General features: G+C 52.3%; 8 protein-coding genes across 8 annotated transcripts; 4 read left to right on the top strand and 4 right to left on the bottom strand.

Moving 5' to 3' along the window:
• Positions 1–369: 369 nt before the first annotated feature.
• HOO65_090015 (Vacuolar cation-chloride cotransporter 1) lies at positions 370–3,916 on the bottom strand (the record flags this gene model as incomplete). Its single annotated transcript, XM_071004434.1, has 2 exons — positions 370–1,871; positions 1,939–3,916. The coding sequence occupies 2 exons, from the start codon at positions 3,914–3,916 to the stop codon at positions 370–372; spliced, it is 3,480 nt and encodes a 1,159-aa protein (XP_070855901.1).
• Positions 3,917–4,973: 1,057 nt separating this feature from the next.
• HOO65_090014 (Pre-mRNA-processing protein 45) lies at positions 4,974–7,002 on the bottom strand (the record flags this gene model as incomplete). The annotated part of the gene is made up of 3 exons (XM_071004479.1): positions 4,974–5,168; positions 5,249–6,754; positions 6,865–7,002. 3 exons carry the CDS (start codon positions 7,000–7,002, stop codon positions 4,974–4,976), a joined length of 1,839 nt encoding a protein of 612 aa, XP_070855900.1.
• Positions 7,003–7,537: 535 nt separating this feature from the next.
• HOO65_090013 (putative membrane protein C17A5.08) lies at positions 7,538–8,310 on the bottom strand (the record flags this gene model as incomplete). The annotated part of the gene is made up of 3 exons (XM_071004603.1): positions 7,538–7,561; positions 7,627–8,082; positions 8,158–8,310. The coding sequence occupies 3 exons, from the start codon at positions 8,308–8,310 to the stop codon at positions 7,538–7,540; spliced, it is 633 nt and encodes a 210-aa protein (XP_070855899.1).
• Positions 8,311–9,012: 702 nt separating this feature from the next.
• HOO65_090012 (Alkaline phosphatase D) lies at positions 9,013–11,068 on the top strand (the record flags this gene model as incomplete). The annotated part of the gene is made up of 3 exons (XM_071004475.1): positions 9,013–9,087; positions 9,148–9,159; positions 9,260–11,068. 3 exons carry the CDS (start codon positions 9,013–9,015, stop codon positions 11,066–11,068), a joined length of 1,896 nt encoding a protein of 631 aa, XP_070855898.1.
• Positions 11,069–12,805: 1,737 nt separating this feature from the next.
• HOO65_090011 (Trimethyllysine dioxygenase) lies at positions 12,806–14,846 on the top strand (the record flags this gene model as incomplete). Its single annotated transcript, XM_071004476.1, has 7 exons — positions 12,806–13,062; positions 13,128–13,145; positions 13,209–13,420; positions 13,495–13,582; positions 13,657–13,768; positions 13,936–14,530; positions 14,767–14,846. 7 exons carry the CDS (start codon positions 12,806–12,808, stop codon positions 14,844–14,846), a joined length of 1,362 nt encoding a protein of 453 aa, XP_070855897.1.
• Positions 14,847–15,669: 823 nt separating this feature from the next.
• HOO65_090010 (sorbitol utilization protein SOU2) lies at positions 15,670–16,793 on the top strand (the record flags this gene model as incomplete). The annotated part of the gene is made up of 3 exons (XM_071004564.1): positions 15,670–15,916; positions 16,082–16,465; positions 16,546–16,793. 3 exons carry the CDS (start codon positions 15,670–15,672, stop codon positions 16,791–16,793), a joined length of 879 nt encoding a protein of 292 aa, XP_070855896.1.
• Positions 16,794–18,311: 1,518 nt separating this feature from the next.
• On the top strand, positions 18,312–20,267 carry HOO65_090009 (Serine/threonine-protein phosphatase 2B catalytic subunit; the record flags this gene model as incomplete). Its single annotated transcript, XM_071004485.1, has 3 exons — positions 18,312–18,483; positions 18,635–20,150; positions 20,210–20,267. The coding sequence occupies 3 exons, from the start codon at positions 18,312–18,314 to the stop codon at positions 20,265–20,267; spliced, it is 1,746 nt and encodes a 581-aa protein (XP_070855895.1).
• A 314-nt stretch (positions 20,268–20,581) lies between these two features.
• HOO65_090008 (B-block binding subunit of TFIIIC) lies at positions 20,582–26,766 on the bottom strand (the record flags this gene model as incomplete). The annotated part of the gene is made up of 2 exons (XM_071004411.1): positions 20,582–26,643; positions 26,700–26,766. The coding sequence occupies 2 exons, from the start codon at positions 26,764–26,766 to the stop codon at positions 20,582–20,584; spliced, it is 6,129 nt and encodes a 2,042-aa protein (XP_070855894.1).
• Between the last annotated feature and the right edge of the window lie 1,199 nt (positions 26,767–27,965).

Genomic DNA, 27,965 nt, shown 5'->3' with positions numbered 1-27,965 from the left:
ACAAACGCTACCCTCCCCATAGGAGGCGCCTTATATTGGTTGGTTGGTCTCATACCAAGGGAGTTCATTAATATGATAGTTCGGCAATCCATGCCAGCAATGTAAGCATCGATAAATAGCTAGCTACAAATGGCCTTCTTGCCTGAGACCCGGACCATCAGACGAAACAAGGGCTGATCAATACCAACCACACACTACCCATTCTCCAGGCACACATATAACTTGGTAGAAGATGCCACTAAATACATTTGACGCTGTGGTGTTCATGTTACTGGAGTTGTCTAGACGTCTATCCGCTCAATCAACATGCAGGCATCACAAATTAAAGATACTTACTGAGGCGTCTTCTGGCCTTTCCTACCTCTTCCTTTAAAGCTCCACTGTTACAGTCATGTGGTTGCTCAGCACTAGGAGTGTGGGCGGCAGGTCGCTGCACAGGACATCGACGTCCTCCAGATAACTTAGGCTAGCTTCCTCACTGGCACCGGTCCCTTCGACGGGGATCGGCAACGTGGAAAGCAGAACTGCGGCGTCAGGCTTGCTGTGCTGGACCATCAGCTCGTTCAAGATCAGGTGTTGGGCGCGGCTGGGTAGATCATTGAACGAAAGATTCATGTGCTGCGTAGAATATGCGGAGCCCGAGGGGCCCGTAGACGAAAGAGGCCGTGGGTCATGCTTTGGACTAGGCCCACTGGGGCTTTGGATAGACGGTGGTCCAAGGCTTGTAAAAGTAGGCGAAGAACGGCATGCAGACGGCAGGCTGGCACGAGCCTTTTTGTCCCTTTTGTCTTTTTTGCCCTTTTTGTTCGGTTTCTTCTTGTTCTTCTGTTTCTCCCTCCCCGTAATCAGAGTGCCTGCATCTATAGCGTCGGTGTTCGGCGACGCAGCTTCGGCAAACATGATAGACCGGCCCATATTGCTCTCCGCATCAACGTTCGTCAGGGTCTCTGGCATAAGTCTGCTCGTGAAACGGACGGCCGATTTTTGGCGCGGCAAGGCCGGGCGCGGCTTTGGAGTCAAGGCAGTGAAGGCGGAGAACGAGCCGTAACACCGAGAAGCCGAAGGCTCGTTTGCGCAGGAGGAAGAAGAGGCACTACCATAGCTTCGCAGAACCCGCGAGTGAGCTCGTCCCAGGGAGGCAGACGATTGAAAAAGAGACGAGGGCGGGCCACGGAGCAGGGGCTGGCAAAGGGCATCTGAGCTTTTACGCTCGTCCGGTCCACCCTCGTCATCGGTGGTAAAGTCTTCGATAGCTTCTTCATCACTATAGTCAGTACCGCTGCCACCACTACCTGGGCTCCTCCCACCTAAGTACATGCCATCGTCGTCATTCTCAACCACCTCGCCCGTAAGATGGTTTGTGTGGATTCCCACCGTCACACCTAATCGAGCAAGCTGGAAAACACTTGGCTTGGCAAGTAAGTCGGTGATGCTATGTCTACGGAACCGCTCAACTGTTGCTTTGGAATCGCTCGCGGCTGCGAAAAGGCTACCCCGGCGATAGGCAGTAGTGTTTCCAGGCAAATGTTGTCGTGGCGACGAATGAACCTCGAGGAGCTGCAAGCTCCGATATAGCTGCATCTCATGCCACCATGGCTCATTCCGCAAGGCAAAATGAACGCGTTGCTTGGCTTTACTATCGCTAGAGACGCCGTTAACTACCAAGTTGTACGTGCTAAGACTGCCATTAGCCAGCCAGAAAACACGGATATCGGCATCAATACGCAGTTTTTCCAACAATGCCTTGACTCTAGCCTTCTCTTTATCGACCTCATTTTCGTACTCGACAAATACCATGATGCGCAACATGTACGCAGCCTTCCAGTTTGGAACAGACCAGAGAATATATCCTAGCTGGAGAATGAGAGTATCTAGGAGGTGGAATATGTGAGTCTTTGGTTGTCACGAAAGGAGGAAGGAAAAAGCCCAGCCACTTACAAGTGTCAAAGTTTGTCGTGTGTATTGACCGCCCGTGCGACGTGACGTCCGCAGAGATTTGTATCGGCCACAGGTCAATGTACTTTTTATGCCCGCCGCTGGCCTTTTTCTGCGGTATTTCGAGACTCTCAAAGCCCTTGCCAATGGCGACGTTGATCTTATAGCGCAGAGCCAAATCCTCGAGGATCGTCATGTACTCGGTTGCTTTCATGGAGTCTTCAACGCGGATGTGATCGGTTGGGAGACCGCCGCCGTCTGGTCCTGGAAACAACGACGACGGCCTGCCAGTCTCGGGGGCCTGCTTGGCATCTTTCGGCCGATCAGCTACGCCCCAGACTGATCTCGAGCCCGCGTCGCGCTGCCCGGACTCGCCGTGTGCAGGCTTATGCTTATCTGTTCGATAAAACCCAAGAATAGCGATATTAGGCTTCATGCCGCCTAGGCCGGCCGAGAGTATCAAATTCCGCACCCCCCACGTCAAGGAAGGAGACACAGTCAACTGGACAAAGGCCTTGAGCCGGGAATACTCCGAAATATACCTTGTCCATGCCATCTGCTGCACCTTGGCCTCGTGAACGCATGAGTCAAAGTTCTCCGTCACAATGACATGGCCGAGAATGTAAAGCGACCCCTTTTTCAGGGAGTTGCAAAATTGGATGAGTGGAGCCTGGGACCGCGGGTCGTTTACCAGCAAAATTATATGCGGCCGCCAAAATTTAATGTGCTCCGGCTGCAGGCGCAACAAGTACTTGCGCACCTGGTGGTAGAGTAGGTTCTGGGAGACATCGCCCCAGCGCTTGGGCGGCGAGAGATAGTGCAAAAGGGCGAACAAAAGCACAAGCAGCAGGACAGCCACAGAGGCATATGTCTCGTTGATGAAGAACATGGTGAAGGCAGAGCATACGGCACCGGCCGCGGCCGTCTGCCAGTTGAAGAACTTGAAGCCAGGCCGGAAATTAGGAGCTGCGCCAATCTTGAGCAGGAAACACGCTAGGTTCATAATGAAGAATGTCATGTGGTATCCCATAGAAATCAGCGTAGCAATCTGATTCAAGTCGGCGAGCAGGGCCAGTTGGGCAAGCGCATAGGTCATAAGAAACAGGGCAGGATCGTCATCTCTTTTAGTAAACCTTGAAAATAGCGGCTCCATGCCGGGCAATAGCTTGTCACGAGCCAGTGCGCGCAACAAATTAGCTGCGGCCAGAAGACCCATCAACGCCGAGAACAGGGTGACAACGCATTCGCCGGCAATCACCAGCTTGGCGGAGATGTTGGTCAGCAGAATAACGTTGAAGTTACTCATCAGAGATTCGTGCGTGATGCTAGATGCCATGGCAATGCTGACAACCAGGTAGCAGACAAGCGTAGCAAGCATGGCCCACAGTGTGCCCTTCGGGATAGAATGGCTAGGGTTTCGGAGGTACCCCGACATGGAAGCGCCAGCAAAGATACCCGAGGTAGCAGGGAATAAAATTCCAAAGAGCTCGCGAAAGGTGCCCACGCCATTGTAGTGGCCGTTTGCGAAATGGGGCAGAAGATTTGAGGACAGCGTAGACAGGCTGACGCCAGTAAACTCCACGCCCAGCTCGGCGTCGACAAACGGGGCTTTGAAAATGGCGGAGAATGGGATGCTGGCGACGGAGACAAGAAGGATCAAAAGCAGGACATTGTTGGCCTTGGTGAAGGTAGAGCTCCCAGACACGCATATCGCCGTGCAGAATAGGAGCACCACGGTCTCAAGAGCGTAGTTGACCCAGAACCCGTCGGGAAGCGAGTCGGCAAAGTTGAGCCTCAAGCAGTCAAGCAAGCCGACGACATTCAGCGAGGTGTTGAGGACCTGCGAGACGAAGAAGAGCAAGCCAAGCGATCCGCCGAACTCGGGGCCCAGTGACCGCGAGATCAGGTAGTAAGCACCGCCGCCCTTGACCTCGCCGTTAGAGGCAATAGCAGACAACGACAGCGCGGTGAGGAAGTTCATGGAGTATGCAATGAGGAGGAGGCCTTGGGGAACGGGGGTGTTAGTAGAGGCTTCTAAACAAGGCGGTGGAGAGAGGAAGGGTGGCGGGTGAGTGCATATCCCGTAACTCACCGACAATTCCAAGCAAGCCAATCTGGCCGACAATGACCCCGAAGCGCAGAAACATGAGGATGCTGAGAATGTTCAGACATACTGGGATGAAGACCCCCGACGTGGCGTCTAGTTTCTCAGCGGGCAGTCTACTTGCCGGGGGGCTGCTACAGCCAGTGTCATGGTGAAGATGGGAAGAAGAGCTTCCAAGTAGTTTTCGGCGTCGTCGCATGATCAAAAGGAGGCCTGACGGGGATGAAAGAAGAGAATCATGAGATACTAAGCAGGCAGCTATTTGTTTCGTTAAGAGAGACTAAACAACGAATGATACAAAAAATATGTAGACACAGCAGGAGAAGAGACGAGAGAAAAGATTGAAAAGCGGACAAGGGAGTGTACCAAAATCAATGATGGGAGTACAGCAGATGATGGACGGGTTAGATGAGAAAGAAAAAAAAAGAAAAAAAGACGCAAATTTATAGGCTCTGGATTGGCGAAAATAAGATGCTTCAGGGGCGGAAAAACAAGGAAGACAGGAGGGAATAATTCGGTCTTGAAGAAGAGCATAAAAAGGGTAAAAAAAAGCGAGAAAAAAAAAAAAAAAGAGGACTGTGTCTATTAGCATGTGAAAATAAGTAGCGGTACAGTACATAGATGCGAAAGGAACAATAGCGTCCTTGATATCGGTTGCGGGTATGGATATGGATGCAAACCCTAACGCAAATCGTAGCACAGGCAAAAGGAAAGCGATAGCGCCTGCGACACCGACAGCGGTGAACGTAAAGAGAAAGCTGCTCCCCAAGCCTCGGTCACTGCTTTTGAGCGCGCGTCCTTCTTTGTTAAGCCCTCAACTGGGCTCGCTGGCTGCGTCAGTGCTGCTTGGGAGCAGGTCTTTTCCATTAGGCTCCCACGGCCCCTGCTCCTAACCCTAACACCTGGCCAACGCCTCCCCTTACATGCCTCTCCACTACTCCTCGCCGCTGCTCCCGTCGTTGACTACGCGGGCTCGCTTGCTCTCTCTCCTGTCCTCTCCCGACTGCAGGCCATAGCCTCGCTTGGACGGGCCCGCAGCGGCTGCGTCCTTGTCGACCCCTGACAGAAACTGGTCGACGTTAAAGGGATCCTGCGTCTCCTTCTCAAACTGGACGGGGCCAGTGCGTGCCTACAGAGCGTTGTTTGTTAGTACCTTGGCCCTTGGCTACATAGTTTAAGCACACGTTGGCGTTGTTGGCTTCGGCTTACCTCTTGCTCCTCAGCACCCTTGAACTTGCCACGACCCAGAGCTTCTCCAAACCGGCTGCTCTTGTGGATGCGGTCCATTTCTCGGTCGCCTGCCTCTGCGTCATCATCATCTACGTTGGCCCGCGGCCTGTAGATAGTGCTTATCGCATCCTGCGCTGCAAATAGCGGCTTGTCGTACGGGTTGTCCTCGTTGATGCCCGTCGAGAAGCCGCCAGTCTGGTTGAACAGTCTCGAGTCGTACATGCCTTCCTTGCTCTGGGTGGGCTTGGCCAAGCCTAGAGCCACCTTCTCTGAAATATCGCGATTTTGCTCGCGGAGCATAACCTGTGCGCGTCGCTCTGTTCCCATACGGGACTGCCGCAGTTTGCGCTCGTCCTCGCGGCGTTTTTCTCGGCGTGCACGCTCACGTTGGCGAATCGCAGCATCTTCGGAATCAGAGACAGACCCTGACCTAGACCTTGAACGGGACCGTGAGGGAGACCGCGAGTAATCGCTTCCACTATAACTGCGAGATCGCGACCGCGATCGTGATTGCGACCGCGACCGTGACCGGCCATCGTCATAGCTTCTACTACGACTGCGACGTCCTGGCGAAGAAGCTGCAGCCATCGCATCCTCGCGGGCCTTGGCAGCCAGTGCGCGCAAGTGTTCCTCTTTCTGCTCCTTTTCCTTTTCTGCCAGCCTCTGCTGCATAGCAGCGCGCTGTCTGACTTCTTCACGGGCATGGCGGTCGGCCATAAACAGGGCCTCTGACAGGCGCGCAAATTTGTCGTTGATACCTGTATCTTTTAGGCCACGGCCATCTGCAGCAAGGCGCTTGTCTAACGGCACGGTGAAACCCTTGGGGTTCTTCCAGTTGGATACAACTGGCGGGATTCTCCACGCTTCCTGGTCTTCGGCGGTTAGTTTGCGTGGTGGGGAGTGCATTACAGGCGGTGGCGGACTAGGAGGACCGCGAGGAATCTTTTTGTGCTTGAACTTTGCTGGCTCCATGGGGTCCTGCTGCCGCTCGACGATTTTCATAATGCGTTCCTTCTTTTTGTTGTTGTCGCCCATTTGATCGGCGGGTGTGTATCTGACAAACGTGGCGTCCTTGCGGGGGCCAGCATTGACATTTTTGGGCCGCTGTGCCGAAACAGCGCCGCTGATAAGAGATGCAAGCGCGTTGCGCGTCCGCTCGGTCGTGGCGTTGACATCGTCCTTGCTTGGTCTTTCGAGGCTAATTTCGCCTGCATTTGCTTGCTGGCGTAGGGGAATCAGATCTTTAAACGAGGCCTGGACGATTCGATTGCTAGAATGCCCTTGTTTCGCAATGGCATCGTATTTGACCTTCCCCTCACCATCTACCTGGATGGCTAGCGCATTGCTTTTGCTTGCTGACTTTTTGCCCATATCAAGCGGGTATTGAGCGATCGGGATCTCAGGAAACGCGCCGCCATCGCCAAAATCTTCTTGTGATCGCGGTCGCCAGCCATTTCGTTGGCCATATGGTGGCGGGCCGGTTCTCTGCGAGAAAGAGGGAGGGTGTTAGTGATTCTGCAAGACGGTATGTGAATGGAGGGTTCTGCTTTTTTTCTATCCAGCTCGCCGTCAAAAGGAAAACACCATCGCTATACCTTAAGAACAATCTGCGACTCGTCGATCTGTCCAGGGCCGACAATGCGAGGCCCTTTTTGCTTTGCATGAGCAGGAAGCTCCTCGTCCTCGCCAGTGTATTTTGGCTTTGGTAACGCAGCTGCCAGAGAGAACGCCATATTGAAGGGGGGAGGGGGGGAGGGGGAAGACGTGTACTGAAATGTAGAGACGTATCACGTTGATGAAAAAAAAAGAAATCACAGAAAATTTGGTCGCGACAGGTTTAGCCTAGATCAAAGGCAAGTGGAAGGATGATTATTGAAATTCAAGGTTGGAATAAATTCAGAAATGCTGATGCAAGGCTGTGGCAGAATCGCTCACCGCCTTCCAAAACGGGTACAAGGCTAGAGCAATATTGCAATATGCTGCGCAATATACTGTATACCGGTGCTACAACTACGGCACAGGGCAATCCAGTCAATATTATTTTGCCCTTCAATGTCATCTTGCTACTCTCCTTGGCTAGCTCCCCTGCGATCGCATTCTGTTGATTATCATGGCGGCCTCGCTGTACTGCTACTGCATAGGCTTTCTTCCGTACCCATCCATGGCTCAGCTGGCCTAGAGACACGCCAGGCGCTCTAGCCCACAAGCCCTACTCTTGCACTGGCGCCCCCATCCCGTACGCTATCACTCTACAAAAACGCACAGCCATTACACATAGCCCTTACGAGCGCCCTGATGCACAATAGCTGGTTAGTAAAACTGGACGCTGGAAAAGTCAAGCGAGTCGATACTCGTACCTGGAAGAAGAACCGGACAATAAACACCTGCAGCGCACCCATGCAGACAATTAATGCGCACTGGATCAAGCTGAAGTTGATGATACGGCCCTCGGTGCTGTGAACAGTGCTAAAGTTGCGGTTCTCGCGCGTGCGGAAGTACTTTTGGTTGCGGGTAATAGTAGACAGCTGGCCGGAAATCTTGTAGATAGACTCCTCCAGTACGCTTGTCTGCTCGGGCGACGTGCCCTTCTTGGATGGCAGTTGGGCGCGAGCTTCGTGCTCGGCAGCAATCTCAAAGTCGACAAGCTTGTCGGCGAATGTGCTCATGCCATTGTTGAAGCAGAACTCGTACTCGCCGATGAGATTTGCCGTGAAGACAAAATCGCCCTGGCGCTCTTTCTCTCCGCTCATAACAAGGCGGCTGGCGGGGTTCTTGACCTGGTAGTCGATATCGAAAGAGCCTCCGGATTGGACCTATTGGGAGAGATGGACGAGCGAGGTCAGTTTCTTGAAAATTTAGGCACATCACAGCATTTGAGCATCACTCACGGCAAAGTAGAAGGCCAATTTCTCTCCCTGTTTTGTGGCCCGCGTATAGAAGCATGCTTTTTCGTTTGCATTAAGCATGTAACTCAGGGCCGTTGCAGAGACACTCGAGGCGAAAAGGGCCAGCAGGCCGGCGATAAACAGCGGTATTCTCATGGCGATAGAGCGGAAAATATATGGATGCGGATTTGGGTTCTATTCGTATGCAAGAGAGAAAAGAAAGAAAAAAGGTGCAAGACGAGTGGGCAGAACAAGAACAACAAATGAGCTGGAGTCAAGTTGGGGGTTGAGATCCTCTCAATTAATTCGATGTATTTAGGACAAGCTGTCGCGATGAACAGCTTGCTACAGGCAGCTGGCAGCTTAAGGAGTTGCTGGTCGGCAGCAGCTGGCAGGCCCAAATTAAGGCAGTGCGCATGGGGTTGTGCAGACTGTCCTAGACAACGACTTGAGGGGCTTATTACCCATGACAAATTAAATCAAGGTTTAAGGTTCATTTTGTGGGGACAACATGCTGCTCGAAAAGAGCTTACTTTTTGGTAGTTACTACAGAATGTATTTCGGCGGAAGATGATTTATTTTTCATTTTTCATCTACTCAGTTGTAATATTCATTTTCACTTCTTCACTATTTCCTCCCATTCTTTCGTGTTCATTTCCACCGCCCATCAAGCCACCTGCGTTTGCCATTCTTGCCTCAATCAATTATTGTTGTGGGATTGATGATACCTGCCTGAGCTCCATCCTTACTAGGAGCTTTGAAGCTCCTTTCATTCAAGGCTAGCTGCATTCAAACGCGTAGTATCAGACACTCTTCGGGCAGCCATCATAGTCCATTACTAGTCGAACGCATTTGAGAATGACGTCTCAATCTAAAATCGCTGCAGTCACGTCCACTGCGCTTCGCTTAGGCTCATATATCTACTTTCGCTGGGTGAGCTACTACTTGATGCCGGCTCTTCCTGTAGTACTACTGTCTAACTCTATCTCATAGGTTCCCGGTCCAGTAAGCCATCACCACAGAAATTCCCATGAACTAAAAAAAAAGAAAGGCTTTTTGCCATCATATAGTTGCCATAAACTGACCCTTAATCTCTACTGTTCAGGCTGCATTTCCCCCAACGCTTCTCACTCTATTTGCTGTATACGCTCCAGCCGCAGTATCATCATATCTTGGTGATTCTGAATATGACCTCATTGACAATGAGCTAGATGTTGCTGTGGTCCAAGCCACACTAGGGCCAGAGGATGCCAAAGATGGCAGTACAGACCATGGGGAGCAATCTGGCGAAGAAGCAGTCCAGGTTGTGGAAGTTGCAGAAACTGTCTCTGTCAGGAGAAGACCCAGCCGTCCTTTGACTACTTTGCTCACTGGAGTCCCGCGAAAGAGCAGCCGGTTCATGTCACTACTAACTCTTATCATCAATTTGATGCTCATCCTGGGTGTCATTGACTTTACTTTCACGGCCCATCACTTCTGGCCCAGCCACGACATCTCCTTTGTGCGTGTTGGATACGTCTCCCCAACCGAAGCACGCTTTCTCATTCGCGAGCCAGACCAGTCTAAAATGCCCGTTGCTGTTGAAATCCGCATCAAGGATGCTCAGGCTCCGTTTGACACCAACCAGTGGCAAGTCGCGGGCGGCGCTCGGTGGACTACAAATGAAACTGATTTTACTGCTGCTCTTACCATTGCGCTTCCCCACTCACAACAGCACGTCTATCAATGGCGCACTTCAAACAACCATACCGGCGAGTTCATGTCTCCGCCCCAAGCGGGTGCACTTTCCCACTACAATGATGGCAAGTTCACTTTCCTGTCGACCTCGTGCATCATCCCCCGCTTCCCATACAACCCTTTGAATCACCCACTATCGATTCCAGGGCTTAACTCTCTAGCCAGAGTGCTCCCTACGCTTCAAGCCCATTTTATGCTCTTTCTAGGCGACTTCATCTACATTGATGTTCCCCTCGCTTTTGGAAAGACGCGTGAAGACTACCGCCGCAAGTATCGTCAGGTCTATGCCTCCCCCGAGTGGGCCTCTGTGGGGCAGAACCTAAGTTGGATTCACACGCTTGACGACCATGAAATTTCCAACAACTGGTCTGATAACACCACTGGCGTTTATACGGACGCCATGAGTACTTTTGAAAGCTACCATGCTGCTGCTAACCCCCCTACGGCTCGTATGGCGGGGTCTAGCGCTTCCCGCCCCAGCGCTACTTATTTCGAGTTTACCCAGGGCCCAATTAGCGTATTTATGCTTGATACCAGAACATATCGCACCGGTAATCTTGCCCTGAATGCGACAGACCCCAAGAAGACCATGCTTGGGAAAGACCAGCTAGCAGACCTGCTTTACTGGTTGAATCGACCAGAGCCTAGGGGAGTGACATGGAAAGTGATTGCTTCCTCTGTGCCCTTTACTAAAAACTTCCCCGTCGATGGTGTTGATACGTGGGGAGGCTTTCTAGCCGAACGCAGAGTCGTCCTAGAAGCTATATGGGATTCTTATCTGCACGGAATTGGGGTCATTATTTTGTCTGGGGATCGCCACGAGTTTGCAGTCACCCGCTTCCCCCCTCCAGCTGGCGGCAAGTGGCCTCAGGACGCTGCGCCCTATGAGTTTTCAGTCAGTCCCCTAAACCAGTTTTCTTCGCCGATCCCGACCTATCGCCAGACGGATGACGAAGATGAGGTCGTCCATTATCTCCATCTTGGGCTCTCCAAGTTTGGCGCCATCACCGTAGAGAACTTTGGCAGCGACGGCCAGAGCAGCCTACTCTACCAGATGTACTTGGATGGCGAGCTGGCTTGGAATACTACGTTGATTTCGCCAAAGTCTACGCCAGAGACAGAGAAAAAGATCACACTAAGTGGTGCTAGCTCGATCTGGAGCCGCATTTTTACCTAGACACTTCATTTCTTACTTTTTCTAGCGTTGTTATTTTTCGCCATTTGTGGTATATTGAGTTTTACTTCATCCAAGCACGATTCTAGCTATTGATTACATACGCACACATACATGAATTTAAAAGGCCTAATGGCATGGATCCTCATTAGTACTCTCGATAATAGTGTCAAGCCTTTGTGGGCTGTAGCGGTAGCCACTGCCACTGGCTGCTAGGCGCGCAGCAAAGTCAAAAGCACAGTAGGTTTTGTTGTCTGCGCTCATGTCACGGTATCCGGCTAGAATCACTGGATGGCTGCTTAGCGGGCCGTTAGCGGGGATGTTACGAGAGTTTCCCGACAAGCAGTCGGGCGATGCTGTAGGCTTTTCGGCATTTCTCACATCAGAGTGTATGGATAGCAGAGCAGCGGGCTTTGTTCTCGTTTGGGCCTCTACCCTAATGCTTCGCTTTGTGTAGAAGGAAAAATGAAAGATGTTCTTCATCTTGCTAGCTGGCGAAGATAACGTGCAGCGTTGTAGGTAAAGGTAGATTGTTTTTGGGGACAATATGTGGTAGGCGGCAATGCGATTGTGCGTAAATGAACAATGGACTTAACTCGTATGAAGCTCATAGCATAAAACGAGCAGAAGTAAGTCGGGGAGGGAAAAGGTATTTAAAGTCACAGCCTCAAAGAAGCCATCTTACATCGACTCTCTTTGTCCGCGCACTATAGAACGATGCACACGGGCAGTTGTGAACAATGGAAGGCCATTTATGCCTATAGCTTACAATGGAAGTGAAAGGGATAATGGGGACAAAGAAGGCGGAGGCCGTAGCCAAAATATCCTTGACAACAAAGGCCAAGCCGCATTCCGTGTCTTTGTTAGGTATAGAACAAAGGCGTCACATCAACAGTCAGTGAACTTGAACTTGAACATAATTAACGTCTACGGGAATCACAGAGATCAAACGACGCCAGACTGGCTACCGGACAGAATTAGCCCTCTGCCAGGTTCACTATAAAGTTTTCCCGAGTGAAGCCCAATTGCTCCCAAGTTAACTTGCTACTCGTTCCCGCTCTACCGTAGTTGAAGTACAAAAAGCAAAAGAAAAAAAAGCAAATCTCCAGATATATCCTACCTAAGCCCAGAAGTTGGGCTAACCCCCAACTTCCGCACAAACATTCGTTCTCCTGAAAAACCTGCCACGCTTCCTGAAGTCGCGAAGATCATGGGAGCAAGATGGCAGCATCCAGTACAGCCTGGGAAAGCCTCTCCAAAGACAAGAAGAAAAAACCCAGACTGTGTGGGTATCCGAGGGCTCATCAGTGTCATAAGCGTCGTCCTCCAGCAGCCCGGAAGAAGGGGAGGCACCAGACCTCAAAGGTACCCCCGAGGGTTTTAAGAGGGAGAGTTGCATAAACAGCCAGAATAAAGCATCTAAGGGGGTGGACTAAACATAAAGATAGTATAATTGGAAATAGAAATACGGGCAGCTATGGCACATAGTATTGTTGTTTTGACGCTTCCATTACACAACCATGGTTACACGTAGATACCTTAACTTGATCCGCTACATTCTTCAAGCTGTGCTTATTATGACGGCATAAATAGGGTCCATTAGGGTTACTAAGCCAAAAACGAAAGCGGCATTTAATTTTTGTGATGTCGCAAAGCCGTTGAAGTCCTGCTCTGCTTTCGTCTGACTTTCTTCTTTTTTCTTCATTCCTTCTATTAGTTCCTGTTCCTTGTACTTGAAGTATGGCTCATATAACTGCAATCTTCGGACAGGCTTCCCGTGTCTTCCGTATCCCTCGTCTTGCTGCTGCTTATGGGCACCCTGTTATTGGCCATGAGCCTGCAGCTGCCTTCGCTACGTCCAAACGGGCGTACAGTAGCTTTGTGGCCCGCAAGGGAACAAACGTGTCTCCGGGAAGCTCCAAGATCGTATGGCTTACCCCGGGGTCGATCGTAGTAGAAGACGGGGCTGACAAAGGTCCTGTTAAGCGTAGTAGCCTGTGAGTGCGGTTCCTACCCCTCTCCCCTCATCTTTGGTGTGCTAGGAAAGCTGACATAGTAGTAGACCCAACTTTTGGCTTCGGTAGGCTTATATCAGCTCCGCCCAACAGCAATAGTCGTCTGTGCTGACTAACCCGTGCCTTAGCGACAACTGCCGATGCAGCCAGTGCGTGAACCCTTCGACAAGCCAACGGAACTTTGACACCTTTGCTGTGAGTTCATTGACCGAATGTGGTAACCATGTGCTATGTGCGCCTGTAGATGAGCCGGCTGCTGATTCTTACGTCCATCCAAAGATCTCCACAGACGTGACCCCCTCCCACGTTGAGTCTGGTGCAAATGGCCTTAAAGTTAAATGTAAGTGATGTCTATCGTCGTATTGAGAACAGGAATGTGCTAGCTTGCTAACACCCGGCATGGGCGCTTCCTAGGGAACCATGACGGCCATGAAAGCTTTTATTCGTGGGAGTTCCTCTCCTTTTATCAGAATAATGACGCACGTACTGCTGAGCCTCTAGAGTGAGTTTCATTATCTATAGCATACACCGAGAATCGCCAGTTCATGTGACGTTGACTTCTAATACTGGGCTTAGTCTACAGCTGTGGGGAGCCGAAATTGCCTCGAAGCCGCCCTCCGTCACCTTTGAAGAGGTGATGTCCAAAGATAGCGATGATTCAGGCGTAGCAAAAATAACGCAGTTGATTGTAAGTTCTGGCGGAAAACGGGGTGGCTATTTGAATGTTTGCGTCTTCTTCGCCTTTCTATTTTGCCATGTCTTCGTCTTATTGCTACTTGGTTGTTGTCGTTTTCTGTCTCGGCCCCTAGTAGCCTTCCGCTTCGTTGATTCTCACATTCTGACAAAACGATCCAGCGCCTCTATGGCATGGTGTTCATCGAGGGCACGCCGCATGATTCTCCAGCCGCCACGGAGAGCCTCTTGCGGCGTATAGCCTTCATCCGCGAAACGCACTACGGCGGCTTTTACGATTTCATCCCTGACATGGCCATGGCCGACACAGCGTATACAAACATCAGACTGCCAGCACACACAGACACTACGTACTTTAGTGATCCAGCCGGGCTTCAGTCGTTTCATATTCTCTCACACACGGGCAAGGACGCCAAGGGTGGCAGCTCGCTTCTTGTGGACGGGTTCAAGGCCGCTGCTACGCTCAAGAAGGAAAGCCCCGAGGCATACGCCATCTTGCAAAAGGTTCGCTTGCCCTGGCATGCAAGTGGAAACGAAGGGATCACTATTTCCCCAGACCAGCGGTATCCTGTTCTGGAGACAGGGTCTGAGGGCGAGCTTTTGCGTGTGCGCTGGAACAACGACGACCGCGGAGTAGTTCCATTTGAACACGGAATCGACCCGGTCCAGTGGTATGAGGCAGCACGCAAGTGGTATGAGATCATTAATCGGCAGGATATTGAGTACTGGCGACTCCTGAAGCCGGGAACTACGCTAAGTAAGTTCTTTTGTGCTGGCTGGCTCTATTATTTCTATATATTTTTTGGCGTAATGCCTGGTCTTCTAACAAGCCCGCACTCTTTAGTATTCGATAACTGGCGGGTTATGCATGGCCGTAGTGAGTTCAGTGGAATTCGCCGTGTTTGTGGAGGATATGGTGAGTTTACCAGTTGCTTTCCCTGCCCTTTGTTAGAGTGGCGGCATGGCCTCCTATTCTACTAACACACCCTCTAGTTAACCGTGACGATTTCATTTCTCGCTGGCGTAACACAAACTACCCTCGCGCCGAGATTCTAGACAGAATCGTGGGGTGAAGGGAATCTCGAGGAAATAGAGGTGAAGAGGGAAGGACGGGCGTGCTGAATCACTGGATCAAGCTGATCGACCGCTTTCCTTGTGCTTCTATCATGTTTGTGATGTAATCTGACAGATAGCGGCATGTCCAAATTTGCCGGCTACAGTATTTTCATCGTCTAATATGTCTCATGATGAGCCAGTTGCCTGTTAATTACCCAGACGTAACCTAAGCAGCCAAATTAGATATAAAAGCTGAAGTAGCGACTTGGGGAAAGCGGGGTATTAGGGCCTAGATAAGGGCGCCTTGGTCATTCATCGTCGTCTAGTCTGCCACTCTTCGTTGCAATGTGATAGAAGAGCTGCGCAAGGGCAAGTCCAAGCGGCATGCCTTAATCGAAGCCCGTGAACGGCAATGATATTCAAAGTAGCAACAACAGTGCACTGAAGCTTTTGCGCGGCAAGTACATATGTACGAGCACTATGTATACGTAAATGTACTATACATTGACCTACATCTCCGTTAAGCCGTACTCCAGTTCAGACCTTACCCCAAAATGTCTAAGAATCAGACAGTTATCCTCCAGGCTTACTTTATAACCTAGGAGAAGGGGCTAGATCGTTATTGGAGAAAGAAAAGCCTAGAGCGGGCTCTTTATCTGCAGCGAGTCGAGGAAGAGGTAGGGACTTTGTCATGAGTATAAGTAGGGATCGGCGGCAGATAGAAGCCATAGTCAATTAACGATCGCTCTCACTATTGGCATCAGGTCAGCTATTTAATCATCCTAACTCACTACCACAAATCCACCCTACTTTGGACCTTTGTTCCTTCCCGCCACTAGCATGGATCATATCGACATCCACGGCCGCTTTGCGCATGACACTATGCCTGCGGTGGAAAGCACGCGTGTTCTGCCCCTGTTCTCGCTCAAGGGCAAGACGGCTATCGTCACGGGATCTGCAGCTGGCATCGGCCTTGGCGTGGTTGAGGCATTTGCTGAGGCAGGCGCAAATGTTGCAATTTGGTACAACAGCAACAAGAAGGCCGAACAGGTGGCCGCGACGGTTGCACAGGAGTACGGGGTGAAATGTGAGTGTTCTCTTGCTGGAGGGTCAATCTATCAGTACGGGATCGCTGGTTTGCTGTTTTTACCCAGACCTGTCTGTCTCATGGACCCGTCCCATATAGTTGCCTACGGTCTTGTCCCACGCAAACAGCTGTCCCAAATTTAAACTCACTAACACATTCCTTTAGGCACTGCGTACCAGGTCGACGTTTCAGACAATGCTGCCGTTGATGCCGCCGTCGATCAGTGTGTACAGGACTTTGGGGGCCGTCTTGACATCATGGTCGCTAACTCGGGCATACCTTACACACAGGGAGCGATGCTTGATGGGTCTGTGGAGGAGGCTCTCCATGTGCTCCGTGTTAATTTAAATGGTGTCTATTTTTGTGCTCGTGCTGCTGGTAGGCAGTTCCGTCGGCAGAAGAAGGAGGGCACGACCACCGATGGCAAGCCCCTCGAAAACTTCACCTACGGTTCTTTTATTGTCACGGCTAGTATAGCTGCGCGCATTGTCACCATCCCCCAGTTACTTGCTCCATACAGCGCCTCGAAAGCTGCAGTAGTGCAACTGTGTAAGTTGTGGAAAAGAAATACTCATCAACTCCCCAGGTTATCAATAAGAAAGAATATTGACATGAAACACACACCCTAGGCAAGTCGCTGGCTGTCGAGTGGGCTGGGTTCGCACGGGCCAACTCGATTTGCCCGGGGTACATTATCACGGAGATTTTGGAGTTTTGCTCTCTAGACACGCGGAACGCCTGGAAAGACAAGATTCCGATGGGTCGCAAGGGCCGCGTCTCGGAATTAAAGGGCGCCTACCTTTATCTAGCATCGGATGCGTCCAGCTACACGACAGGATGCGACATGGTCGTTGATGGCGGCTATTGTCTGCCCTAGGTGCGGCAATGAGACGTGGTTAAGATGAGGGTGAAGGCGAGGGCGAGGGCGAGGGCGAGGGCGGGGCGGGGGCGGGGGTGCCTGAGGGTTAGCCGGTCCTTGTGGTTGTTAGGGTTATAGTGAAGGAGGGGCTTGTGGGTTAGGGAAAAAGCCACATTTGCCGCTAATGGTAGCAGGATCGGGTTTGGGTGCTGATGTTCAGCCTTGAGTGTTCAGCCTTGTGTGTCTGTCTGGGAGTCTGTGAGGACACGGCTCGCTCGATTTGAGTATCCAAGTTGTGCTTGCTTTTGCGAGGGCGATCGATCTCCTACGAAAGAAAGCCTGGTAATAGCCTCTTTTTATCCGAGTCAGGTAGAAAACACTCAAACACTCAGTACCGCACCAATTTTAACCTTCAGCTCAGAGATTCATAAAGCAGAGCGAAACCCCTGCTCGCTCGCTAGTATTCTTACCCCAGGCTTTTCCGCGCTGTTCCAGGCTCTCTTCAGGCCTGTACGCTTTCTTCATCTTCGCTTGTCCCTGTCTTTTAGGCGTCTTGCTAGCTGCCCCTCACTTCTGGAGTTGCTGTTCCCCTGAACTCGCCCCCTGAAACAAGCTTGAGCTTGGGCCTGTACGAGGCCAGTAAGCAGCAGCAGGTGGTCAGCAGGTGGCAGACAGACAGACGAGCAAAGTAGAAAGAATAGAGGAGAGAGGGGAGAACATATGGCTGATTATTTTGTCCTGTGTCTTTGTCTGTCTTGGTCTCCGTATTCTCCGTTCTTCTTGTCCTCTGTCTCTCCTATTATTCTCTTGGCCTTTGACCATCACCACCAGCTCCTCAACCTCCATATTTTCTCTAAAACTGCCTGAAGGCCGATACCCCATCGCTCGCTAGCTGCCTTTTCCCCTTGTTGCTTATTGGCCTGGCCATCTGGACTTTCACGATTCGAAACCCCTCTTTTGGCTGCCCTGGTCCTGCCTTGTTCGGCCTGGCTTGCTTAGCTTATCTCTAGCCGTACCTATAGCCACCAACATCAGCATCTTCAGCCTTGACGGCAGTTTTTATTCGCTTTATGCTTGCATAACTAAGCAAACGTTATTTCTATTTCGCAAGTTGACGATTCTTGAGCAAGCCTAGACTTGTCGCCAATTATATCCAGACTAGATTCAGTTTTGGCCCCTGTGCTGCTTGTCTTTTCTGCTTTTCCCCCCGCAATTCCTCACGAAGATTGCTGCTCGCACAACCTGGCGGTATAGAGAGACTCGGTAGCGTTATCGATCTTTTATTTTCTGTTCTTCTGCCATCTAGAAGGAATTTCCTGCTTCTGACTTGGGCCAAAGGCGACTTGCAAAGCATATATCTTCGTTCGTGGTGCTGGCTGCTCCCCTGCTGTTGCCATCCTTTTGCCATTTCTTGCTCCCTTTTCTCTCCTCCATCTTCATCTCATTTCTCCCCCCTCCTCTTCTCTTCTCTCTTCATCATCTTCTTTCCCGTGTCCTCTTCCCCCTACTTCTATCTTAGCCAACATGGACGCCAACATGGACGCCAACGCCCCCCCCCAAGCAGTCGCTAGCGATGATCTTCGACTGCAACAAGTCGACAATGCTATCCGCGCGATCCAGGACAAAAAGCCAGTCCCTGAAATCGACTTTACCCTTCACACAATGGACGATGATACCCAGGTGAGCACGCTAGAGCGTGTATGCAAAGGTGAGTGTCTGGTGTGCTGGGTGTGCTTTTGCGCCGAGATTCCGGCTGATGCTGGCTTGTCTGGCCTTTGAAGCTTCTCGTCCTCTCTTTTTCTCCCCTCCCCTCCCCTCTTTCTGTCTACCTTTCTCTGCTAACTCCCGCCTCTCCACAGATGTCCAAGCCCCTGCCATGTTCAAGCCTACTCCCGAACAGTTCTTTCACGACGAATCCCAAACCAAGCCCAACATAACCTTCTTGAAGCAGCATTTTTATCGTGAAGGTCGCCTCACAGAAGAGCAGGCTCTATGGATTCTCAAGGAAGGCACCAAGATCCTGCATGCCGAACCCAATCTTCTGGAAATGGACGCCCCAATTACCGTGTGTGGCGATGTCCACGGCCAATACTACGATCTCATGAAGCTTTTCGAAGTCGGCGGCGATCCTGCCGAGACTCGTTATCTCTTCCTCGGAGACTATGTTGATCGTGGCTACTTTAGCATAGAATGTGTGCTGTACTTGTGGTCCTTGAAGATTCACTACCCCAACAGCTTGTGGCTGCTGCGCGGCAACCATGAATGTCGCCATCTGACTGACTACTTTACCTTTAAGCTGGAATGCCGTCACAAGTACTCAGAGGCTGTCTACGAGGCCTGCATGGAGTCCTTCTGCTCGCTGCCCCTAGCCGCTGTTATGAACAAGCAATTTCTATGCATCCACGGCGGTCTCAGTCCTGAACTGCACACGCTGGATGACATCCGCAAGATTGACCGCTTCCGCGAGCCTCCCACCCAAGGCCTTATGTGCGATATTCTCTGGGCTGATCCGCTGGACGAGTTTGGCCAGGAAAAGACCAACGACCACTACTTGCACAACTTTGTGCGTGGATGCTCCTACTTCTTTTCTTACCCTGCCGCCTGCTCGTTCCTGGAAAAGAACAACCTTCTGTCGGTGATCCGTGCCCACGAGGCCCAGGACGCCGGTTATCGCATGTACCGCAAGACGCGAACAACCGGGTTTCCTAGTGTCATGACCATCTTTTCGGCCCCCAACTATCTAGATGTGTACAATAACAAGGCTGCCGTGCTCAAGTATGAGAATAACGTCATGAACATCCGCCAGTTCAACTGCACGCCGCATCCCTACTGGCTGCCAAACTTTATGGATGTTTTCACATGGTCGCTGCCATTTGTCGGTGAGAAGATCACTGACATGCTGATTGCCATCCTGAGCACGTGCTCTGAGGAAGAGCTAGAAAAGGATGACACTCCTACCACCACCAGCTCACCCGTGCCACAATCGCCGGTGTCACCCGGTCACGCTACTAGTCCCGAGCAAGAAACGATTGAGGCCAAGCGCCGTGCGATCAAGAACAAGATTTTGGCTATCGGTCGTCTGTCGCGGGTGTTCCAGGTGCTGCGGGAAGAGTCAGAGAAGGTCACTGAACTCAAGACAGTGTCCGGAGGCAAGTTGCCAGCTGGAACGCTGATGCTAGGTGCAGAGGGCATCAAGAACGCTATCACGACGTTTGAGGATGCGCGCAAGGTCGATATTCAGAACGAGCGACTGCCTCCCAGTCACGACGAGGTGGTCAAGCTGCAGGAGGCCGAAAGGGCAGCAGCCTTGAAAAAGGCAGCTTATGATGCAGCTAATGACAAGAAGCTGCAGCAGTTGTCGCGGAGACTTAGCACGTGAGTTTTCTTTCTAGAGAAATAGCTTCATAAACGAACCCTGACTAACTGTTTATTAGTGACCGCAAAAAGTCGCCCGTCGCGCCACCTGCTGATGCTGAGCCCAAGGCTGAATAAAGAGAGACGACAAAGAGACGATGAAAGATGGCTAATGATCGACAAAGTGCAACACAAGCAAAGAATGGCCCGCGTGCGGGATCCCATGATAGTAAATAAATATATGAACGCATATTCTCTTGACACTAGCCTGCCCTGTATCTTATTGTGTTGGAGGGATGTTTGGTTTAATGATGTGTGCTTTTTGAGCTGCGAGTTTGTGCAAGCCTAATTTTGATTTGATTATATTATAGTGCGAGCCTAATAATGACCCCGGTCAACTCCAACCCCGAACAAACTCACAAACATATCCCTACCTCAATATAACCCCCCAGCTAAGCCGATATCCGGCCAGTATTCAACATGACTATGTGCTTTTGGAAGACTTCCTCTGCCTCGGCGTCGTTTTCTTCTGTTTGCCTTGGGCCCTGCTCAGCCACTACAAGCCACCACCACTCGCTCACTGTAAGCACAGCAGTGTCTTCTCCGCAGCCGTCATCGGCCACTGCAAGGCTTCCCATGTTCACGGCCGCGAGTCTGCTGGGGCTACACAGAAGACCCGTAGCCCTCGCCCACGTGACTGCGAGCTTGACATCAACTGCATCTAGAAGAGGATGAAGGTCATTGAGGATTGTCTGCTCGCTTAGCGGGCCGCGCGTCGACACGAGAGAGCAAATCATCCCTAGGACTGCCTGCCACATGGACTCGTCTAGGTCGCCAAAGAAGTCAACCCAGAACGGCAGCACGCCGCCGGGGCCAACCATAGGCACCTGGCACGACCTAGCAGTGGCAAGAATGGGGATCTCCTGTGAAGGAATGTACTTGGTAGTGAAAACACTGTCGAGCGAGAATAGAAGCAGCGCCTTGGACATCTTGCGACTCTCGTAGTTCCCAGGATCGAAGCCGCGCGGAATATGGGGAATGTCGTTGCTGCATAGCTCGAGGCGCCGGTGGATGGTTAGGTTGATTAGGGCCATGACAGCTCCGTCTGGCATCAGGAAGGGAATTGGTCGAGATTTAGCGCCTGCAGCAAACGCAGCGTCAAGGCCGCGCTTGAACGTGCGCGCCTCCATAAAAAAGGCCTGGCGAGCGGCCTTGTCAAACTGCGAGCGGAACTGCTTGTTGAGGCGATAGAGCCGGTCGCGCTGGCTGATGATCTTGCCCTTGCTGATGATGTGGTTGGCTGAAAGAGAGGCGACCGCGCCTTCAAGCAGCTTGCTAACTTGTTCGTTGCTACCAGAGGCTAGGGTCATAAACTTGGCGATAACCTCAGCCGACGATGATTTGTCGCCGGGCGTGATGGCAAGGGAGCGCAGCCAGGACCGGGCAAGGGCCTCGTCCGGCGCTTTTTCGGGTAGAATGATTTCCGAGGCATTGGGGTCACTGTCAATGCAGAACGATGCGGCTTCTGAAGTGGCGGCTTCGTAGCGACCGAAGATGCTAGAATTATTGTTATAGTAGATGTCCCGCCACGCCCGAGAGTTGTGTGTCGGCTCACCCAGCTCATACTGGTCACGGAATTCCTCGCGCGTTTGGGGTAGTGGCACCCGCTCGTCCTTGTGCAGAGATACAGTCCAATTCACTAGGGAATGCCAGTCGTACGACTCTAGGTTATCGTAGTCCATAGTTGGCACGTCGCCATTTTCGTACGCTTTAATAAAGGCGTTCTGAAAGCGGTCGGTATAGCTTTTCACAAGCGACGGCTGATCCTTGAGAAGCCGCACCCAGAACTTGCGCAGTGAAATGAGGCTATGGCCTGGGAATATAGACATGATGATACCCCAGTCTATAGCCTTGTCTGTACCGCCTAGGAGAGTCCGCACGGAGATAAAAGCTGCTGTCATAGCCTCATCTAGAGATCCCTTTAGTCCCAGCATATCTGCAGAATTGCCGCCTGCAGTAGTGGACTGTTCCATTTCACTTTCGTCGGGAATTGGTGCCATCGCACGCTCAGTGTTGGCTGCGGGCGGGGGAGGCTTGGCGGCAAGGCCACCAAAAGACGCCTGTGTAGCGCTAGGCCGGCCCTTGAACCGGGTGACCCCCATAAGGCTGCTGGGCGTGCTGCTAGACTGAGAATTGGGTGCAAGGCGCTGGGGTCGAGAGGAGAAGGATGGGGAAGCAGAGGAAGCCTGGGCAAGTGCCCCCGGCAGTGCAGAGGCCCGAGGCCGAGAGCTGATCTTTTCACGAGTGCTGACATCGGGGTACAAAGACAGCAGGCGGTATGTTTGCACGGCCTCGAGGTTCTCCATGGTGGGGACAAATAGCTGTGAGTGGGGGATAGGAGACCCATCTTCATAGCCGTTGACATTTGCGGGGGCAGTTTGTGGCTGCTGTTGAAGAGCACGCTCCCAGAGAGTCTCTGACAGGGGACCCACAATGGTAAAGCTAGACCCAGACTCAAACCATTGCGCGCTGATGTTGGGCCATGTTTGGGATGCTGGTCGAGGAGAGCCGTGAGAAGAGGTCTCGCAAGGCATAATAGGCGTGATATCAGCGAAGCGGACAGTGTAGGTCTCCGAGGCCGGCTCAGGGGTAGCTTGGGTTGGCGGAGGCGAGAGGCAGGGCGCTATCTCGTCATTGGCTGTAGGCTCCACGGCTGAGCCTTCAAGGCCAATGAAGAGTCGAGGATCTATCTGGTCGTGGGTGATGTGCAAGGGCTGATGCTGCTCTACTTGTGTCACGAGGGCTTCGGCTTCGGGATCGCTGCATCTTTGGTGTTCTGGTCGCGACCCTGTTTCGGCTGCTCTGTTGGCGGGAGCAATGAGTCTGAAGCCAGTCTGGCCTTGCATTCCCTTGTACTCGTCCCACTCAACACCATCCTCGTCATCATCGGACTCGTCAAGAACATCTTCAGCGCCACTGCTGGTTGCTAGATTCGAATCCAGACACTCGTTGGGCCGCACAAAAGCGAGAACCGGCTCCGATGAAAGGAATTGCACGGCGGCCGGGTTCTCCCACACAGTTTCGTCATCCTCAATCAGCGCCTTGAGGCGCTTGCGCGGCAGGCCAATGTCCGACCAGGAGAAGGGCCGCTTGCGCCGACGTCCCATGAAGGACGCCTTCTGTGCCGCCTTTTCAGCAACCTGGCGTTTGTATAGCGGGGCATTAAGTACCTCCACTTCGCCACCTAGGGCGCGTTTTCGGCGTGTAAGTGGCGTCGGTGTTGGCGTTGGCTCTGGAATTGACACATGTCCGTTGGTATTAGGATCACTAGAGCTAGATTGAGAACTAGGGGCGGCAAAGGGCTCGGGAACATATGGCGTGGGATATAGCTCTTTGATGCGGGCTTTGAGAGCCTCGACGAGTGGGCCATGCTTGTCAATACGGGCCTCCACTAGTATGTGGTAGCGAGAGTGGCCACCCTGACGGTCTTTGAAGCCATACGTAAGCTCCACCAAGTGATCATTTGCCGGCCGTGACCGTCCACAGTCTTTAGCAGCTTTAAGGCACACTTCATAGGGCGGCGCAGGATCAGACGAGGGGAAATAAGACTGCCACACCTGGCAGAGAGCCTGCCATAGCGACATATTAGCGGGGAAGACTCCCTGGTTGGATCTCACCAAGTATCGAATCACCTCCCGGGATCTTCGCAATTGCAGAGCCTCGGGGGTCAAGGAGCCTGGCTTTTTGATTGGTGGCATGACAAAAGGAGTAATAGAGAGCGAGGCGGGGCCTGGAGTAGGGGGGCCAAAGGCCAGGGTGTCTTCAGGGTACTCTGAAGATTCGGCGGGAGTAGTGTAAGTAGCAATGTCCGGCACCGGAGTATCAAGGGGCTTGGGGGTTCCAGGTTCATTCTGGACTGATAGAGCTAAGTCTGGCTGCTGGCTGTTTGCAGTGGCAGCTGCTTGTGTCCGAGTCTGCTGAAAACCACGAGATATCACAGCAGCAGAAGGTGTCGTAGGGCCACCTCCCGCTCCAAGGGACTTCCGGCCCGACTTCTTGCTCAGGGCGCCTTTTAGCGGGGTTTGCGGCTTGATGCTGTCTTGCAGCAAGCACTGCTGTGAGGGAGCCGGGGAGAATGTTTCGCCCGGTGCAAGGGACCGGAAAGAGGGCCGCACTGGGGTGCGGGCAGACCTGGGCGAGCTATTGCGAGACGATGTATCGCGTGAGCTTTCGAGAATAAGCCCCCCACGCAGCTGAGAGGCGGATATAGGCCGGCGAAAAATAGGAGCAAGAGTGCTTTCCGCACTAGCCTCTCCAGAAGGGGTGGCAGGCGACCTATTCGTGGCCGAGGCCTCGCTGAGGCGAGTGCGTCTGGTCTCGATCCGCGAGGCGTCAGCGTTGACCGTCACAAAAGAGACCTTCTTTGGAGTAGCGGGCTTGTCCTCCCAGTTAGGATTACACGATGTCCGAGACTTGGTTTGGTGATACTTGAGACCGATGTCGTTTTTCCATGTGCCCTCGCACGTAGGACACGTAAATATGCTACCATTAGTAGTGCCTGTTGATTTACGAGTGCCTGGCTTTCCTCGGCCGCGCTTAGGCATTTCTGCCGGAGTCGAGGTAAGAGAAGCTTCAGAGGCCGGCGGGGCATCGAGCGAGTCAGGACCGAGAGCCGAGGGTTCTGCAACAGGTGCTGCCAGCTCTCCTTCCACGGGTTCGGGTCTAGACAGTGGAAAGTCTGGATTCTCACTAGCTACCGGGGGAGCCACCCTATCTATTGCAGCCCCGGCATCGCCTCCTTCCTCCCCTGCTTCATCTTCGCCTTGTTCTCCCCCTTCGACATGCTTTCGGGGCCGGCCCCGTGGCCGTAGAGGCTTCGGGGTGGCTTCAACCGTATTCTCATCTCCATCAACGGCGTTTTCATCAAAAATAATGACCTTTTTGCGGGATTTATAGGCCCCCCTAGAGCCCTGTGCGCGCGCACCGCGAGACAAAGAGCCCTTACTGGAGAATGACAAAGCCAGCGGAGAGAAGCCGTATCTCAGAGCCGGGTCGTTTGTTGCATTGCATGCCTGAGCCAAAGCAGCATCAGAGCGAGGCCCAGACTGGCCCTCTTCTTGCCGCCCCTCTGTCATCTGATCAATCTCCTCATCTTTGATGGTAACTCCAGGCGGATAGTAACGGTACGTAATGGTCTTGCCGTTGCGCGTAAGCTCAGATCGAATCTGCAAATGCTTTAAATGCGGGGGTTGGAGGTCCTTGGCCGTAATTGACATGGACAAGTTGGCAACATAGCGGCCAAACGAGGGCGCAAGAGCCTCAGACGTCAACTCTGTGTTTGTAATGCCCTCGTCGCCGCCCGCCAGCATAATATCCATGATGATATCCTGAAAGGGGACGTCTGGCGTCCAGCGGTTTTGCGGTATCTTGTGGCGACGTTCAGCTATAGGACGTGCCTCTTCTTCCTTAATCTGCTGCTTGCGCGTCTTCTTGACCTTTTTCGATGACGAGGACAAATACACCGACCAGACGTCAGGCGATACATCGTGAACGAACTTGAGGCAGTCACGGAAGACGCGACCATTCATAGAAGCTGCTACGAATTGCAGAGCGCCAGACTTGACGAAGAAGCGGCAGCTACGCGCCATGACCCGCATCTGCCAGCGCTGGTGTTGAATGCCAAGCTTTGTCCGTAGATCGTCGTAGCGGAGGACGCCAAAGGCTCTAACCGTCGAGATGATGGTTTTGCCAAATAGAGAGTAGTCGATCGCCTGGCCGGTCCAAGCAGCCGCCCACGGGACGGCCATGAGATTGTCGGTTTCGATCTGTTTAGGAAGGTTGAAGTCGAATGCTGGCGCGCCCGTGCTCCCGCCATTACCGTCTGTGGTCAGGAGAGGCGGAGCAAAGCGGCGTAGCCAAAGCTTGCTAGTCTTGGTGCCCCGGACGAGCGTAGCCCGTTTTTCGATGTACTTTTTCTTGGCCAGCGCATCTGTGCGCTTGGGGAGAGAACGCTTGTCTTGGCCAGTTAGTCGACACAAATCGCCCTGGATAATACCTTCTTCCCGGGAAGAGGCAATGCCAACAAGGGCTTCCCACTCAAATTTGGGCACGCGCTTGAGGTCTGGGCCATGGCCGGCAATCGACTTCCACATGACCTCGTCTGAGGCAAAGACGCGGGGCCGAAAAGCGCCCGTTGTCGCATCGTCAGAGTCGGTGGCCTCAGGCAGCGCGAGAATCTCTGAGAGGCTGAGACGGCTAAAGGGGCCGCGGTCCTTGCTGTTTCTGCCGACATAGATGTCGGGCTGCTCGACAATCCACTGCCAGACCATGGAAGCAGACCCAGACGGCTGAGCTGGTGGCGCAGCTACAGGGGAGACCGGCTGTCCATCTTGAACCTGCCCGGCATCGCCGCAAAGGGCCTCTATAGCGGCCACTAGATCACTGACAGAGCAGCCTGTGAGATACGGAAAGCGCGGGTTAGCATGTATGTAATGTAGTGTGGGTGGTGCAAGTCCTGGGGGCTTGGTTGCTATAGTGTAGCCCCGGCCTTCTCTCGGCGTCTGCTCGTACCTGTAAAGCCGGATGTGGCTATTCGCAGAATCAAACGATCGATCAAGCTCTCGAGATCATATATCATGGCTCAAAATTTGCATTTCTTCTAGTAAATATGAAGGGAAAAAATGAAAATGCTCTGCAGCCAGTGCGTGAATCGAATCAATGATGCGTTCGTGTGCAATTTTTCTTTTGTTGAGGCTCCAATTATTTTTTCTAGTCGTTTGATGTGGGGCATGCTTAGTCATTGCAGCAGTGTGGGGCCATGATGTGGGTCATCGTTTCACAGCACCAGGGGCTGCCCCACAGTTGAACATTTTGTGCAACGTACTTTGGGAATCAGCATTGGTCTGTATCTTTAGTATTCAATCTTTAATCATTCATTCTTGATTATTTATTGGTTCAGAATCGCCCATTCTCATGTGTTGCAGACTTCCTGTGACCAGTGCTGAGCTGAGCCTTCGTGTACATGTATTTTATTGCGAGACTTTGAGACCCTGCCTCATGTCTCCCTGGATGTTGCAACCCTCCCCCGCGTCTGTACTTGGTCCTATCTTACTACGATTGCCTCGTTTGCGCCGTGCTTGCTTCCCTCCTCTTCCGCCTCTACTCGGCCTCATTTGTCAGCGACACGGCCTTTTGCCCTCAGCTATCAGTGAACCCTTCATACCTCAGAAGTAGAGGCCTTTAAGGAAGCTTTCGATTCCCGCATCATGGCCTCGTTACCATGCTCATGGTGTCTTTTAGACATGGGAAGTGGATATTTAAACTTGGGCATGAATGTACGTCAGCAGAGGGTTTTGCAGAGACAGCACTAATCATCGATCGAGCTGTCTTCACGCTCATGTTTAGAATGTAGACCAGACACATGTTTTAATATGCTGGCGGTGTCACGGGCAGGCAGGAAGGTTCTATGAGACTAACCCAATAGCTCAAAGACAGGACAGGCAGGACAGGTAGACAGGGACGAGGACAGGCAGGACAGGATGTTCAGGATGGTAACAGATACCAGGACAGAAGACAGGGACAGGAAGTTCAGTATATTCAGGGTAGGAGACGAGGACGTTGCTTGGGGAGCAACATTCAGGTAACAGAGGGAGGTTCTATCTAGTCTATATATCTACACAGGTTGTAGTTGACAAGATCTACAGTGGGGTGTGAGGCTGGTAGCGGTGAGCGAGGCTCCAGCATCGAGCAGGACAGCAGTCATGCAGGGAACGCTAAAGTAGCGTGGGAACAGTGGTCATGCAGAAACGGTGGTCATGCGGACGACAGTATCATGCT

This window comes from Ceratocystis lukuohia, assembly GCF_044167205.1.
Source record: "Ceratocystis lukuohia strain C4212 chromosome Unknown Supercontig9_pilon, whole genome shotgun sequence".
In the NCBI taxonomy this organism is placed as follows: Eukaryota; Fungi; Ascomycota; class Sordariomycetes; order Microascales; family Ceratocystidaceae; genus Ceratocystis; species Ceratocystis lukuohia.
This window is presented reverse-complemented; position numbering and strand designations above follow the sequence as displayed.